This window comes from Haliotis rufescens, unplaced genomic scaffold, assembly GCF_023055435.1.
Source record: "Haliotis rufescens isolate VD_foot unplaced genomic scaffold, xgHalRufe1.0.p SCAF_39, whole genome shotgun sequence".
NCBI classification, from domain to species: Eukaryota; Metazoa; Mollusca; class Gastropoda; order Lepetellida; family Haliotidae; genus Haliotis; species Haliotis rufescens.
Window position 1 is genome coordinate 3,283,035 of NW_025964101.1, and position 16,817 is coordinate 3,299,851.

The 16,817-nt window shown below is 41.6% G+C and overlaps 1 protein-coding gene across 4 annotated transcripts; it reads left to right on the forward strand.

Annotated features, from left to right (window-relative positions):
- The first annotated feature begins 1,764 nt into the window (after positions 1–1,764).
- Positions 1,765–13,180, forward strand: LOC124149192. Of its 4 annotated transcripts, none has more exons than XM_048381489.1 (3): positions 1,771–1,852; positions 2,621–4,423; positions 11,392–13,180. In XM_048381489.1, the coding sequence occupies exon 2, from the start codon at positions 2,650–2,652 to the stop codon at positions 4,381–4,383; it is 1,734 nt and encodes a 577-aa protein (XP_048237446.1). In that variant the 5' UTR covers positions 1,771–1,852; positions 2,621–2,649; the 3' UTR covers positions 4,384–4,423; positions 11,392–13,180. The 4 variants fall into 4 exon arrangements, with proteins under 4 accessions (XP_046376580.2, XP_048237446.1, XP_046376579.2 ...); XM_046520623.2 differs by having other exon boundaries at positions 2,621–4,419; XM_046520624.2 differs by lacking the exon at positions 2,621–4,423 and having other exon boundaries at positions 1,765–1,852.
- Positions 13,181–16,817: the final 3,637 nt, after the last annotated feature.

Sequence of the window (16,817 nt, forward strand, 5' to 3'; positions counted from 1 at the left end):
AGATGGTTTAAAAAAGAAAGATTAAGGCTCATAGTCTCAACTTATAAAAAATATCTGGTTTTGCAGCTGCACCTGAAAGTATCAAGGCCCATGCAATATTTCAACAGTTTCCATACACATAAACAAATGGACAGGACTGGGTCACTAGTTATTGATAAAGAAAAACAGTGAAATGTGTATTTCATATTTCAACTTTGTACACCACTATCTCTAAGTGCCTCTCTCAAAGGAGAAACCACTATCTCACACAACAAACTTAAGGATAAAACCTAATTCTCGGATCCATGGGGCATTTGTCACTAAACGTGGTGACCCAAAGTATAGTTACGTCTCTATCTTCTTGGTTCATGGCAATTGAAAGCAAATGTCATCTGACGTTTGCTGAGAACATGATGTTTAATTCCTCATAGATAACATGTGAAATATGGGGATAGGGCAATTCGGAAAGAAATAGGAATCCCCACCAGCACCAGTTGTGCTCCCTCATTGTTGACTTGTTTGCCAAAGGGAATTTGGCCGAGACGTTTGAGTTATATGCTTCAGAAACATCGACTCGGATCTGATATCTTTCATAAAGCCAAATAACCATGCCCTTCTACTGATTGTTTTTTGTTTGTTTGTTGTTTAACGCCGCACTCGGCAATATTCCAGCTATATGACGGCGGTCTGTAAATAATCGAGTCTGGACCAGACAATCTAGTGATTGACATCATGAGCATCGATCCACGCAATTGAGATACGATGACATGCATCAACCAAGTTAGCGAGCCTGACCACCGGATCCCGTTAGTCGCCTTTTACGACAAGCATAGTCGCCTTTTACGGCAAGTATGGGTTGCTGAAGACCTATTCTACCCCGGATCTTCACGGGTCCACTCGTACCCGTTCCGTCTAGAGTACACATGTAATACAAACCTGATCAATATATATTCTTAAGGGAGCAGTGTAATATGTACGTAGGATTACAGAGAACTGATCCTTATAAGTGTGGGAAAGTAGTTCCACGGCTGTCTGGATATCTCATCTGGATATGTTTTTTATGTTGTTTGTTGTTTAACTCCGCATATGTTTAATTCCAGCTATATGATGGCGGTCTGTAAATAATCGAGTCTTGGCCAGACAATCAAGTGATTGACATCATGACCATCGATCCACGCAATTGTGATACGATGACATGCATCAACCAAGTCAGCGAGCCTGACCATCCGATCCCGTTAGTTGCCTCTTACGACAAGCATAGTCGCCTTTTAGGGAAAGCATGGTTTGCTGTCAAAGACCTAGTATATTGGTGCCACGTACTGTGTCATTACAAGTGCAGGTCTATAGACTCTCTGATTGTGCCAAGCGTGAAATGGAGAAAAACGCTTTAGCGCGTTACGTCTAGACAAAACTGTATAAATAAATCACGAATATATTTGGCTGAATTACTATTTTCGAAACTTGAATACTGCTACATTTTTGCACGAACTCAGCTCCATATTAAAACATGCCTTTCAGAATATTCATAACACAAATTATGACCTATCTGCAATTATCTCCATTTCTCTTTTGTGTGGGCACAAAACATCAACGACATGCTATATAACTATGCATTCAACTGATTTACGAACATATTCTCAATCAGAATACGTTATAATTGTGTATGATCGTTTACATGGCCAATAAGGTTTATTCGCGAGAACAATGTCCAATCGGAACTTCGTATGGAAACTTATGATATCCTGTACCAAACAAATTGTATAGCTTGTGACTGACGGAAACACACGATGAATTCCGAATGCTGCTGATGGACCGTCGAAGTTGAATCGCTGAGTGTTTTCGGCGATAACTGCATATATTTTCTCTCAGAAAGGTAATCATGTTGAAATATTTTTATTTCAAAGTTTTGTTTTGTTTTGTGCACCCATTTAATTTCAATATTTACCATATCGCACGAGGATTTTTGACATTTTGTCGTGACCCAATACTGAGTTCCTTGGTAGGGACGTATTTATCTCCCCTTGATCGTCAAAGGCGCTGTTCAATTACAACTCGGGTAGAGCGTGCTTAAAATGTGGTATAAGATTCTATCCTAATACTCTCACCGCTGGCTGCAGGGTTAAGAGTTTACCTCTTATCACCTTACATACATAGTAGAATTGATGTATTGAAATGTTTTGTGAAAATTTCATGCATACTGGACTCGTAGTCCTTCAATAAAATGTTATACTGAAAGAATGTTTTGTTATTACTGGTATTGTGCCTGAATAGGCCACATTATTTAATAAGTTGTTCAGCAGTTGTTTTTGTAAATAAATTGGTCAAGAATGATGTTTTTTTCTCTTTAGATTAATAAAATATCCTTCTATCAACATAATTCTTATATGTGGAAGGCAAAAAACATCTTAGACATATAAAAATTACATTAAAAAATATTTAGATTTAAACTTCTAAAAAACCAGAAGCTGCATTGGCAGATCATTTGTGACCAGACCAAGACCTGAAACATAATACGGTAATTTTTTCCTTATTTTCCTTCTGCCACACCAGTTCGCAGAAGTTTTGCCGTGTTTGAAGCTCAGCACCCATGAACGTGGTATAACAAGGAATCTCTAACTCATGGTTATTTTCTTCCTCCTAGGATCATTGGAAGGCACAACGTGGGAGACAATGGATGATCAGTACTCTGCGCAGTTCTTTACATCCTTTGTAGAGAAGCTTCAAGGATTGTGTAGAAGTTACTTGAACTTCAGTCAGTTTGTGGAGGTCAGTGGCTATGTGTGTGTGGAGATTGACAACATGAAGAAGGAGAGATACGTCCTCAGTGAACTGCTACAGAGCAGTGGTAATGTGGTCAGTGAGAGCTTCTGTACAAAAGTGTTCATGACCTCAGGAAAAGGTCAGTCGCAACCTCCTGAAAAGATGAGAAGAAAAGATGTGAGACCTCCTCGAGACACCATAGACAAGGATGTCAAAGTGTTTAGTCAGCAGAGTGTCGGCTCAGTTAGCTGTCAGCCTGTCTTCCCCAGCAGAGGAAACTCTGATTCCATGGTACTACCTCATCTTCCAGTGACTCAGGATCTCCATGAAGGAGGCTCCTCACAGAGTGACAGAAAACCAGGACTCGACATCGGCCAGTTCAACCTCCACAAGCCCACTTCAATCAGGAGTCAGTCCTGCTCTGAGATGGGTTCCGATGAAGCATACCGGAGTACATTCCAGTCCACTAGTCCCAGGGTTAAGAGGAGGATGGTGTCGGGATACGCTGAAAGCACTCCTCTCCGGTCTCCAGCATCAGTCAGCAATCAGTCCTTCAGTTCGGAATCCGAGCCGTCTGGTGACGTGCTGAACATTGCTTCCGGGACCAGTGAGATTCAGGTGACGCTGCCAGACTCTCTTGCCGAGGATGTAGGAGACTCGCAGGAACCAGCAGACGCAAACACTGCAGATGATGAAGTCATAGACCTGGACATGTTTGATGATGAACTGGTGAACAGCCCTCTTGACTTTACCTCTTCCTTTCAAGAACACAGTTTCGCAGATTTCAGACCAAATACATCATTTGATTCCAGCATGCTCTTTCTCGAGAAGCACCAGAAAGCTCCAAATCCAGGTTCTTTAAATGTCTTGAAATCTGTGGTGAAGCGATTCAAGAAGTATCACTTTGAGAAATCCGGTCATGAATTTAATTTGATGGCCACCCCTCCTGAAGAACTGAATGATCTGTTGCTGGACTATCTCATCGGGGCAAAAAAGTCTGATGGAAGTGACTTAACAGTGGGTTCTTTGAAGAACACTCAAGTGTATCTTGAGAGGTATTTGAAACAAGAAGGATATCCTTATTCTATAACCAGGGACGATAGGTTCAAACCTTGCAGAGACTACATCAAGAGTAAACAGGATGAGTGTGGGAAGACCCGGGCGGGTATAAAACATGTGCCGATAGACGACAACGACATCGAGGTCATGTTCCAAAAGAACCTTCTCGGAGCACACAACCCAGACTCCCTCTTTAACACAATGTGGTTCCTAAACTCAAAATATTTTGCCAAACGAAAACCAGGGGAACATTTCAACATGAAGTGGGGAGATATTGTATTGAAGATCAGTGAGGATGGCGAGGAGTACCTTGAACGTCCAATAAACAGTTCCTTTTCTCTAAAAGTGTTTGCAAAGCCGGAAGATCCTGAGAGATGTTTTGTGGACTTTTATAAGCAATATAGAGCCAAGAGACCCAAGATGACGTTAGATAAAGAGTTTCCCTTTTATCTGAGGATCAACAAGATTCCAGGGACCCAGTTCATGTGGTACTTGCCTGAGCAGATGATGTGGTCGCCTTTTACTTACATATGGAGGAAAATAGTTGTAGCTGCAGGACTTCCGTTGGCAAAGAAAATTTTATGAGGAAGCTGAAATGAGATGACACTTCTTTATCATGGAGTGAGTGAATGTTGTTTTATGCCACAGCCATCACGTATTACTGCATTGCTGCAGCGGTTTGTCATAACATGGCTGAAATATTCTTGATGTGACATAACATTTTGACTCAACAATTGTAAATAATCAGATTTGGATGAGACAAACCAGTGATTGACAGCATGAGCAATGATCAACACTTTCTGGGTATGATGACACAATCAGCCAGGTCAAACATTGTGACCACCTGATCCACATTTGTTGGCTCTTAGGATCCCAACTGTGGATATATTCTTTCCAGGTACCAAGAGGGTATTTCAAATCTTCATTGGTCCACAATACCCCATGCTTGTTGTTAGAGCTGACTAGGTCCCCAGTACCTCATGCTTGTTGTAAGAGCTGACTAGGTCCCCAGTACCTCATGCTTGTTGTAAGAGCTGACTAGGTCCCCAGTACCTCATGCTTGTTGTATGAGCTGACTAGATCCCCAGTACCTCATGCTTGTTGTATGAGCTGACTAGGTCCCCAGTACCCCATGCTTGATGTAAGAGATGACTTGGTCCCCAGTACCTCATGCTTGATGTAAAAGCTGACTAGATCCCCAGTACCTCATGCTTGTTGTAAGAGCTGACTAGGTCCCCAGTACCTCATGCTTGTTGTAAGAGCTGTCTAGGTCCCCAGTACCCCATGCTTGTTGTATGAGCTGACTAGGTCCCCAGTACCCCATGCTTGTAGTAAGAGCTGACTAGATCCCCAGTACCCCATGCTTGTTGTAAGAACTGACTAGGTCCCCAGTACCCCATGCTTGATGTAAGAGCTGACTAGGTCCCCAGTACCCCATGCTTGTTGTAAGAACTGACTAGGTCCCCAGTACCCCATGCTTGTTGTAAGAGTTGACTAGGTCCCCAGTACCCCATGCTTGATATAAGAGCTGACTAGGTCCCCAGTACCCCATGCTTGTTGTAAGAGCTGACTAGACCCCCAGTACCTCATGCTTGTTGTAAGAGCTGACTAGACCCCCTAGTACTCCATGCTTGTTGTAAGAGCTGACTAGGTCCCCAGTACCCCATGCTTGTTGTAAGAACTGACTAGGTCCCCAGTACCCCATGCTTGTTGTAAGAGCTGACTAGGTCCCCAGTACCCCATGCTTGTTGTAAGAGCTGACTAGACCCCCAGTACCCTGTGCTTGTAGTAAGAGCTGACTAGACCCCCAGTACCTCATGCTTGTTGTAAGAGCTGACTAGGTCCCCAGTACCCTGTGCTTGTAGTAAGAGCTGACTAGACCCCCAGTACCCCATGCTTGTAGTAAGAGCTGACTAGACCCCCAGTACCCCATGCTTGTAGTAAGAGCTGACTAGGTCCCCAGTACCCCATGCTTGTAGTAAGAGCTGACTAGGTCCCCAGTACCCCATGCTTGATATAAGAGCTGACTAGGTCCCCAGTACCCCATGCTTGATATAAGAGCTGACTAGATCCCCAGTACCCCATGCTTGATATAAGAGCTGACTAGATCCCCAGTACCCCATGCTTGATATAAGAGCTGACTAGATCCCCAGTACCCCATGCTTGATATAAGAGCTGACTAGATCCCCAGTACCCCATGCTTGATATAAGAGCTGACTAGATCCCCAGTACCCCATGCTTGATATAAGAGCTGACTAGATCCCCAGTACCCCATGCTTGATATAAGAGCTGACTAGACCCCCAGTACCCCATGCTTGTAGTAAGAGCTGACTAGGTCCCCAGTACCCCATGCTTGTAGTAAGAGCTGACTAGGTCCCCAGTACCCCATGCTTGATATAAGAGCTGACTAGGTCCCCAGTACCCCATGCTTGATATAAGAGCTGACTAGATCCCCAGTACCCCATGCTTGATATAAGAGCTGACTAGATCCCCAGTACCCCATGCTTGATATAAGAGCTGACTAGATCCCCAGTACCCCATGCTTGATATAAGAGCTGACTAGATCCCCAGTACCCCATGCTTGATATAAGAGCTGACTAGACCCCCAGTACCCCATGCTTGTAGTAAGAGCTGACTAGGTCCCCAGTACCCCATGCTTGTAGTAAGAGCTGACTAGGTCCCCAGTACCCCATGCTTGATATAAGAGCTGACTAGGTCCCCAGTACCCCATGCTTGATATAAGAGCTGACTAGATCCCCAGTACCCCATGCTTGATATAAGAGCTGACTAGATCCCCAGTACCCCATGCTTGATATAAGAGCTGACTAGATCCCCAGTACCCCATGCTTGATGCAAGGGATGACTAGATCCCCAGTACCCCATGCTTGATGTAAGAGCTGACTAGATCCCCAGTACCCCATGCTTGATATAAGAGCTGACTAGATCCCCAGTACCCCATGCTTGATATAAGAGCTGACTAGATCCCCAGTACCCCATGCTTGATGCAAGGGATGACTAGATCCCCAGTACCCCATGCTTGATGTAAGAGCTGACTAGATCCCCAGTACCCCATGCTTGATGTAAGAGCTGACTAGATCCCCAGTACCCCATGCTTGATGTAAGAGCTGATAGGGGATGGAGGATCAAACTCCATGCTTGGCTGATTGCATGTTGTTGTTTCCCATGATTCCAGTGGAAGGTCCAGACTTGATGATTTTCATGTTGCTGTCCTATTGCTGGAATTTTCTGATTGTGGCATTAAATAACATTCAGCCTCTCACTATCCCCATATAATGGACCCAATACACTGAATAGGTTTTCTAAGAAATTTGAATTGATTGGCCAGATAGCAGGAGTATTGAGTAATTTTTCATTTTTTATGGTAAGATCAAAACTATTTCATGTTTTGCAGATTGTTTGTCTTATTATTTCAACAAACAAGATGCAGAAGTCATATGAAAATCATATATACTGGTTTATTGTGTATTTGATAAATACTGTAGTTATCTATCTATTGTCCATTATAACATGACATTATGGCCTTCCAGCGTGAAATCAACCGCCTCCGTGGTCTAGTGGTAGAGCGTCCGCCCGGAGTGTGGGACCGCCTCCGTGGTCTAGTGGTAGAGCGTCCGCCCGGAGACCGCCTCCGTGGTCTAGTGGTAGAGCGTCCGCCCGGAGAACGGCCCCAGCCGCGTCATACCAAAAGATGTTAAAAGATGGTACTTGTTGTTACCCTGTCTGGCGCTCGGCATTAAGGGGCTAAAACAAGGACTGGTCGGCTCGGAGTCAGTATACTGTGTCTGAGTGGGATATTCATGTTAAACTGCGGCATGGTATCTCAGTGAGCTAGCACTATAAATCGGCATCAGTCCGGACTAGTACAAGCAGCCACACAAACACATACACGTACATGCACGTCGCTATATAAGTGCAATAATCTTGGACGCGACGTTAAACCCAATTTCACCTCACCTCACCTCCAGCGTGAAATCGTAGCCTTCCAGCGTGATATCTGTTATTATTGATATCTGTTATTATTGATATCTGTTATTATTGATATCTGTTATTATTGATATCTGTTATTACTGATATCTGTTATTATTGATATCTGTTATTACTGATATCTGTTATTATTGATATCTGTTATTACTGATATCTGTTATTATTGATATCTGTTATTACTGATATCTGTTATTATTGATATCTCACTCGGATGAAGTAACACTTGCCTGAACTTTCAGTCCGGGGGAACAGGTGGCCCAGTCGTCTAAGGCATCACAATTCACTGTGCAGAGTTGTGTCCCTTCGGCACACCAGAAACCTATGATTATGGTTGGAATACTGGTTCGTCCTGATTATGTTTCTAGGTTTGTCATCAACATACCCGTGCACGTGGGTTTTTACCAAAGTGGAAAAAATCTTGAGACCTGCATCACTTGGAGCTTTTCCTCCCACAGCCATAATATAACTGGAATATTGTTCAAAGCGGCATTATTCCAAACTCGCTCATTTACTCACTCACTCATTCACTTTCAGTCTACCTCAGTGATGCTATTGAATTCAGAGAAGATCAGTTAGAAAATACATAATCATTGATAATAAGTAGATATTATATAAGATAAATATTTGTGATGTCTTGTGAAGTATTATTTTTGTCGCATCACATGAGATGCACCACTATTGAAAATATCAACGTTATCAGGTCACTCAGTGGGAAAATTTATGAAATGCCTGTTAACCATGAGGTTGCTCTAATCAAGATAGACATTGTCCTGTTGCCAAGAACCAATACATGTGATCCCCGCTTGCCATATGGGAATCTGAAGAAACTTGTATCTATGTAGACATTGTCCTTGTACCAAGAACCAATACATGTGATCTCTGCTTGCCATATGGGAATCGACCCGTGAAGATTCCGGGGTAGAATAGGTCTTCAGCAACCCATGCTTGCCGTAAAAGGTGACTATGCTTGTCATAAAAGTCGACTAACAGGATCCAGTGGTCAGGCTCGCTGACTTGGTTGATGCATGTCATCGATCCCAATTGCGTGGATCGATGCTCATGTTATTAATCACTGGATTGTCTGGTCCAGACTCGATTATTTACAGACCCCCGTCATATAGCTGGAATATTGCTGAGTGCGGTGTTAAACAACAAACCAACCAACCAACCAACCATATGGGAATCTGTAGAAAAATGTGTTTAGATACACATGCATACACTGAAGTTGACTGAAGTCATTAAACAATATATCACATGACCAACCACAGGTCTGGGTAGTCCTGTGGGTACCCGGGTCCTACTCATTACCTACCCAACCCGAGTACCCAAAAAACCCGTTGTAGCCCTAATGGGAATTTATAGAAACTTGTAGCAAACTATGCAGGGTAATTATCATCATCTGGTCATGATACAGATTTCATGAGTCACACAGGCCAAAATTTGTTGTCCGCCTCCGTGGTCCCAGGGATTGAGCATATGCAGAGAGGTTGGTGGTACATTCCTTGTACATATCAAACCCAAAGACGTTATAGATTGTACTTGTTGTTACCCTGCCTGTCGCGCAGGGGCTAAAACAAGGACTGGTCAGTTCAGAGTCAGTATACTGTGTCTGAGTGGGTTGTGCATGTTAAACTGTGGCATGATATCTTAGCACTATTAATCAGCATTAGTCCGGACTAGTACAAACTGACACTGACATGCACATGCATGCCGCACACACGCACACACACACACACACGCACACACACGCACACGCACACACACACACACAGAGCTATATCAGTGCAATAATCTTTAACACGATACGATGTTCAGCACCTTTAAAGGCCTTTTTGAAATGACTTGCAAAGGCCTTCAATATGTAACCCATGGCTAACTCTACTGTTAAATATATATACTACAACATCTGTAAGAAGGTGTGATTGGTTTGTAACGCGAAGAATGAATAATATCAAACCAATTGTTAGTGTGTGGATTTAGATATTTATGTTTGTATGTATAGGGGTGGTGGGGTAGCCTTGTGGTTAAAATGTTCACTGAATCCACACACTAGTAATTGGTTTGACATATTTATATATATACAGTTATATATACACACACTTATATAACTGTTGTTGGGTGTGAAAAACAAGTATCATGACTATGAACTATTGTTTTGATTCACAAAAATGTTATGTTTTATTGTGAATAACTTGACAGTATGGGAAATTAAGAGGGTTTCCAAAGTTGAGCAATCTATTTCTTGTTAATGCCGGAAAATGAATGAATACCATTCTGAAATGGTTGACATATTTGTATTGTTCCAATAAAATCATCACCTCAGAATTGCTGTGTTGACAAACTTAATTACATCCTGAAATGAGGCATTATCCAGAGTTGTAGTTGCAGCGTGATATCGTAGCCTTCCAGCGTGATATCGTAGCCTTCCAGCGTGATATCATAGCCTTCCAGTGTGATATTGTAGCCTTCCAGAGTAATATCGTAGCCTTCCAGCGTGATATCGTAGCCTTCCAGCGTGATATCGTAGCCTTGCAGCGTGATATCGTAGCCTTCCAGGGTAATATCGTAGCCTTCCAGCGTGATATCATAGCCTTCCAGCGTGATATCGTAGCCTTCCAGCGTGTTATCGTAACCTTCCAGCGTGATATCGTAACCTTCCAGTGTGATATCGTAGCCTTCCAGCGTGATATGGTAGCCTTCCAGTGTGATATCGTAGCCTTCCAGCGTGATATCGTAGCCTTCCAGTGTGATATCGTAGCCTTCCAGCGTGATATCCTAGCCTTCCAGAGTAATATCGTAGCCTTCCAGCGTGATATCGTAGCCTTCCAGTGTGATATCTTAGCCTTCCAGCGTGATATCCTAGCCTTCCAGTGTGATATCGTAGCCTTCCAGCATGATATCGTAGCCTTCCAGCATGATATTGTAGCCTTCCAGAGTAATATCGTAGCCTTCCAGCATGATATCATAGCCTTCCAGCGTGATATCGTAACCTTCCAGCGTGATATCGTAGCCTTCCAGTGTGATATCATAGCCTTCCAGCGTGATATCATAGCCTTCCAGTGTGATATCGTAGCCTTCCAGCATGATATCGTAGCCTTCCAGTGTGATATCGTAGCCTTCCAGTGTGATATCGTAGCCTTCCAGTGTAATATCGTAGCCTTCCAGCATGATATCGTAGCCTTCCAGCATGATATCATGTTTGTCTCACAACACTCCTGTTTCTCAAAAACATGTCTGTGACTACAAAAAACAAGTGTTTGCATTTGTTTCGAGGTGATTTTCAAATTGAAATGCAAAGGTTATTCCAGAAATTGGCCTTTACAGAAGTAAATGAAATCAATAAATGACCACACAAGATCACTGGTAAATGTCTATGTGCTGTATCACTGGACGTTCGTCTCACTTGGCAGACATGCCCTGATATAACTGAAATACTGTTCAGACCGGCATTAAACCAATCTTGTAACTATGGTTTCAAGCTTCATTCTTCATTCAGCCTGGGTCATTGGGCTTAGTCTGTTGTCTCTGGTGGTATTAATGTTTATGTCTGATTTAATGAAACACTTACTTGATTTTGTGTCTTTCCAGGAGGTTACCAGACAGCACTATGGAGAAGGAACACTCGGCACAGTTTTTCAGATCCCTTTTGCAAAATATACGAAGAGAATGTCACAATCATGTGAACTTCAGTGAGTTTGTGGAGGTCAGTGGCTATGTGTGTGTGGAGATTGACAACATGAAAAAAGAAAGATATTTGCTCAGTGAACTACTACAGAGCAGTGGTAATGTGGTCAGTGAAAGCTTCTGTGCACAGGCTTTCAAAACAACGGGCCATTCTGATTGTTTGGGAAACACAGATGTAAGCAGACAGGATGACAGTAGCTGTTACACTTCCCATAGACATAGTACACACTCAATGAAACCCTCGTTTCCAGAAGCTGACCAAGCCCAGGTTATGCTTGCAGCTGCCTCTAAAGAAGGTTCTGACTTTAATCATGAATACACACCATTGCTGGCACCATCGTCTCAGTCCTATGGTTCAGAAACTAGCTTCAAAACAGAGTCTGTGTATGAAGAACAGTCATTTCAAAGTGAAGAGGCACAGGTGACTTTGCCTCAAACTTCTTCCAAAAGTGTCGATGAGTATGTGGTTTGCCCTGAGGTACCAGAACCCGAGGACATCATAGACTTAGACTTGTTTGAGAATGAACTTGATTCTCCAGTGTCCATGGAAGAAGAGGGTTTTCCTGCTGCATCTCTAGGAGCTGCTTCGGTTGATTCCTATGGCGGTACAACAAAGAAGAGCAATCTCAGCCCGGGGACACTAAACGTGGTCAAGAACTCTGTGAAGCAGTTCCGAAGGTTTCACTTTGACAGGGCAGGCATAGATGTTCATCTGCTTTCAACTCCCCCGGAGAAACTTAATTTGTTGCTGTTAGACTATTTCAAGGAAGCAAGGAAGATGGATGGACGAGAGTTGAACGCCAGAACATTGAAAAATGTGCAGGTTCATCTGGACATGTTTCTGAAGGATGCTGGCTATCCATACTCCATCAGTAAGGACAGACCGTTCCAGTCTTGCCGAGACTATCTAAAGAGGAAGATAAGTGAAGGTGGGAAAGTTGTGGCCCAGAAACATTCTCCGGTTGATGATAATGACATAGAGACGTTGTTCCAGACCAGCCAGCTTGGTGCCCACAGTCCTGAAACCCTCACCAACACTATGTGGTTTCTTAACTCCAAATACTTTGCCATCAGACGGCCTGCAGAGCACCTAGGCATGAAATGGGGAGACCTTTTGTTGAAGACCAATGAACAAGGGCAGGAATATTTAGAACGCCCAATCAATAACAGTTTTTCCCTGAAAGTGTTTGCCAAGCCTCAGACCCCAAACAGATGCTTTGTGTACTTTTACAAGCAGTACAGAGCCATGAGACCCAAAATGTTTCTCGATGAAGGATGTCCATTTTATCTGAAGTACGATAGGAACCAGGGCCCAAGAAACTATCATCTTCTGTCCGAGGCGCCATCATACACTTCCTTTCTAAATATTTGGAGGAAAATGATTACCGGGTCATATCTCCCCATTAATAAGAAGATATACTAAGTAAAATGTTCAATGGAGGGACTTATGGAGATTCATTGAAGAAGGAGAATTTAATCAGCTTTGTGTTTAGCCTTGAAATGATGTGAGCACTGCACCTACCTACCGATGGGGACTTGGGATAGAACAGGTACACATACCATCTGTGCTCAATCTCATTAAAATCAGATCTTAGTTCTCGCTACCGCTAAACAAAGATCTGAAGACATCCCATTACGGGTCACGTCAGACCGACCTTGCGCGAACTTTGACCGGCCAATGGAATGACCAATGAGAAGGCAGATGTCTTGTGCTTTACGGCACAAATTTCAAATTGGCAACTACACTTCGAAGCACATTTTGACAAATTCTCGATTACAAATTTGAAACCTGAACAAAAAAAATTCTGGAATGACTAATAGATGGTCTAGATTGTAAGGATTCAGTCGTTAAACCAGTAACTATCGTTCGGAATACCCCATGTTAAAGTTTTCGAGATTGCATGATTCGAAATCACATTCCGAGTGTCACTTTCATAGTCTGGTAAGCGACGCACCCCTAATAGGATGTCTTCAGATCTTTGTTTAGGGGTAGCGAGAACTAAGGTCTGATTTTGATGAGATTGCATCTGTTATATCTTGGGCATATGAATGGTGCAGTGTAAGACACCTAAGGCAATGGATCTGGGTTAGAATAGGTTCCCAGCATCTGTTGCTTGTTGAGAGAGGCTACTTAACTGGATCAGTTGGTCAGGTGATGTGTGTCATCATACCATGCGGATGGCGTGGGATTGTGTTCATGATATCAACCACTTGTTTGTCTGGCCTGGACTTGATGGCTTACAGGTCTCCATGACAGCGTACTTGTTGTGATAATCTTGAGAGTGCCTTGGGTGCTTCTTAAGTCAAATATGGAAGCTGGAATATTGCCAACTGTTGTGTATAACAGACTGGCTTTATTTATGTATAATCACTGCCAGGAAAGAATGCATTCTAAGGATTCTATATTAGCCATTATGTTGATACTAGGACAGGGATTACAGGGCAGAGCAGCAGTACCTCCTGCTGGTCATACAAACTATAAAGCAGATGAGGTGGTCATTGTACCCAGTTATGTACCCAGTTATGTGGATCATTCCGCATGCTTTCTGACTCTGGTTTGCCTGGTGAAAACTGGATGATTTATTTACAGGCATCATGCATAGTAGGACTCTTTTGTGGAGGTTTCATGATTATATTTATAGATTCAGTGGGAGTGGGTTATTGTTTTGGGGTTGTCTCCCTTGTAGATTTTTTCTTTCATGCTCATACCAGACCAGAATAAAGTTCTATTTTGTAATATGATTATTTGAATATTGAACTTGTTTATATTCATTTTGTAAATAGAGTCTTTTTCAGTTGTTTTAAATATATATATGGAAATGAAAGTTTTGAATTGAATTTATGAGCTTTTCTGATGACCTGAAGGTGACCTTCAGGACGTTGCTGTCGCGTGTGGAGGCCATTAAGGTATGACACCTTACCTTGGTGTTTGTGTGAGTGAATAAATATTGATCTTAGTCACTCGAGTAGTTTTGACGTGCTAGCGCCTGGTACTTGTTTCCTGTTCCTGCTCTAAGACTTTCTTTGAAAGGAGTAACAAAATGGGAATTTACAACCCTCAGTTAAGTTTTTACAGGACATCTTGTGACCAATTTTGTTTGTATTACTGAGGCCAAAATATTTTTTTGGTGTAGAACAATTATTTTCAGATTCCAGATCAAATTTCTGAGTTGGAAAAAATGTAAACAGAAAGAAAAGACATAAGACATTGTCAGGTTTGTTTGAAGTATTTGTCTTCATGTCTATAACATCAATCAATTTAGCCAGCTGCCATTTTGGTGCCGTCTTTGTATTTTATTTGTATTCATACCCCATATGCCTGGGCCACACGTCTGTGATCCAAGTATTGAAAACAGGTTATGATATCCCTATGGTGGTGATATTTTTGTTGTTGTAATAATCTTTTTATTCAGGATTCAAAATACATTGTACACTTTATAATACATATTAATACATTAACTGTTGCACATCATTTGTAATAGGGTGGTCGGGTAGCCTAGTGGTTAAAGTGTTCGCTCGTCAAGCCGAAGACCCGGGTTCAATTCCTGACATGGGTACAATGTGTGAAGCCCATTTCTGGTGTCCCCCGCCATGATATTGCTGGAATATTGCTAAAAGCGGCGTAAAACCATACTCACTCACTCACTCACTCACTCACTCACTCATTTGTAATATGATGATTGATATTACCAATGATAATAAATGATTTACTGCATAATATATATGTATCACATGATGGAATCCCTTTTTTTATCATAAAAGCACAACAGCCATTCACCCTTCTCATACAAACACCATTTACACACACTCACACAGGGACGCCACAAGCACTTTCATACACACACACATATATTAATTCTCAAAGAGAGATCTCAAACCTCAAATCAGTGGCTTCAGTGGAATAATATGGAAATGTAGACAGTGGCACATGGGCATACCATGATATACGCATGTACACAAGAATATAGATAAATATATACATATACGTTTCCTAAACTCAAAAAGGTTATGGTACATCATCCAGTCTTTGTTAAATTCCAAACCTCTGTTTGTGGACAAAGAACATCTTTTCTCTATCTTATATAGAAGTTTGAGTTCATTCTTTAAAAACTGTATATTCAGTTGTATATTTTGAACTCTACATCAATAGATAAAATATTTTGTGAACCAGATGAAAAAATCAAACACTTTATCAGTTATAAGATATTTTTTAAAGCCAAAAATAATCAATTGTGCTGAAAGATTTAGATTATGAATGTGTCCACATTGGTCATTTATCCAGCTCATAAACTGTTTCCAGAAATTCTGTACAATATCACACTCCCACAAGAGATGGACGATCGTCTCTCTATCATCACGGCAAAAAGTACATTGATCACAGTCCACCTTCTTGATATAAAATAGAAATGAGTTGGTTGTAAGTATCCTATGACTTATCCTGAACTGAAACCACCGAAGCTTTGTATCTTTGGTTGTATTAAAAGGTTATAAAAATGGATTAATTCTCCAAAAATAAATTCCCATTTCTGTCTGTCTTTCCAACTAACCAAAGGTCCCAAAAATGTATAATAGGCATGTTCAGAAACTTTCTTTAATGAGAAAAGATTAGTCAATAATAAACTGTATTCTAAAGGTCTAATGGTGTTTTCCATTTTAATGTTTGCCTTCCTAATATAGTTTGAAACTGCAGAAACTATACCATTAAATTGCATGATTGGCAATGTGAACTCATGTTTTCTACAAAAGTCATTGTATGATAAAAAACAGCCGTTTATATCTAATATATCGCAAATTCTATACACTCTTGCATCAACCCACTGTTTCCAAAAAACAGTTTGTTTGTCAATCTTGATATCTATATTATAAAATAGAGGTTCGCTAAACAGTGCATCAAAAGTGTCAAGTGTAGCCTCAGTAGAGAGTTCATGAACAGCCTCCAAACAGTCTTTCCAGAAAGGATGGAGAGTTTGATTACCCAATTCCTGGATAAAAGAGGAACCATATTTGTGCATAGTGGATAGTTTGGGATGACAAGACATCAACAACACCTTCCAGATGGTCTGATAGTCCTCAGACAACACCTTGATCCGAGAGATTTTCTGAGATTTAACACAATTAAAAATATCAACCATTCCCACACTTCCATCTGCAGAGGATTTGCATATCACTTGACATTTACTTCTATCCGGTTTCTTATTCCATAAAAATGCAAACAGTAACTTGTTCAACTCCTTAAACTGCTCTGAAGGATTGGGCAATGATAAGAAAAAATAATTCAATTTAGAAACTAATATTGCCTTTATAACTGCTATCTTTCCTAGAGGAGTAAT

Coding starts and splice junctions, on each gene's coding strand:
- LOC124149192 (XM_048381489.1), top strand. CDS start 2,650: ATGGATGATCAGTACTCTGCGCAGTTCTTTACATCCTTTGTAGAGAAG.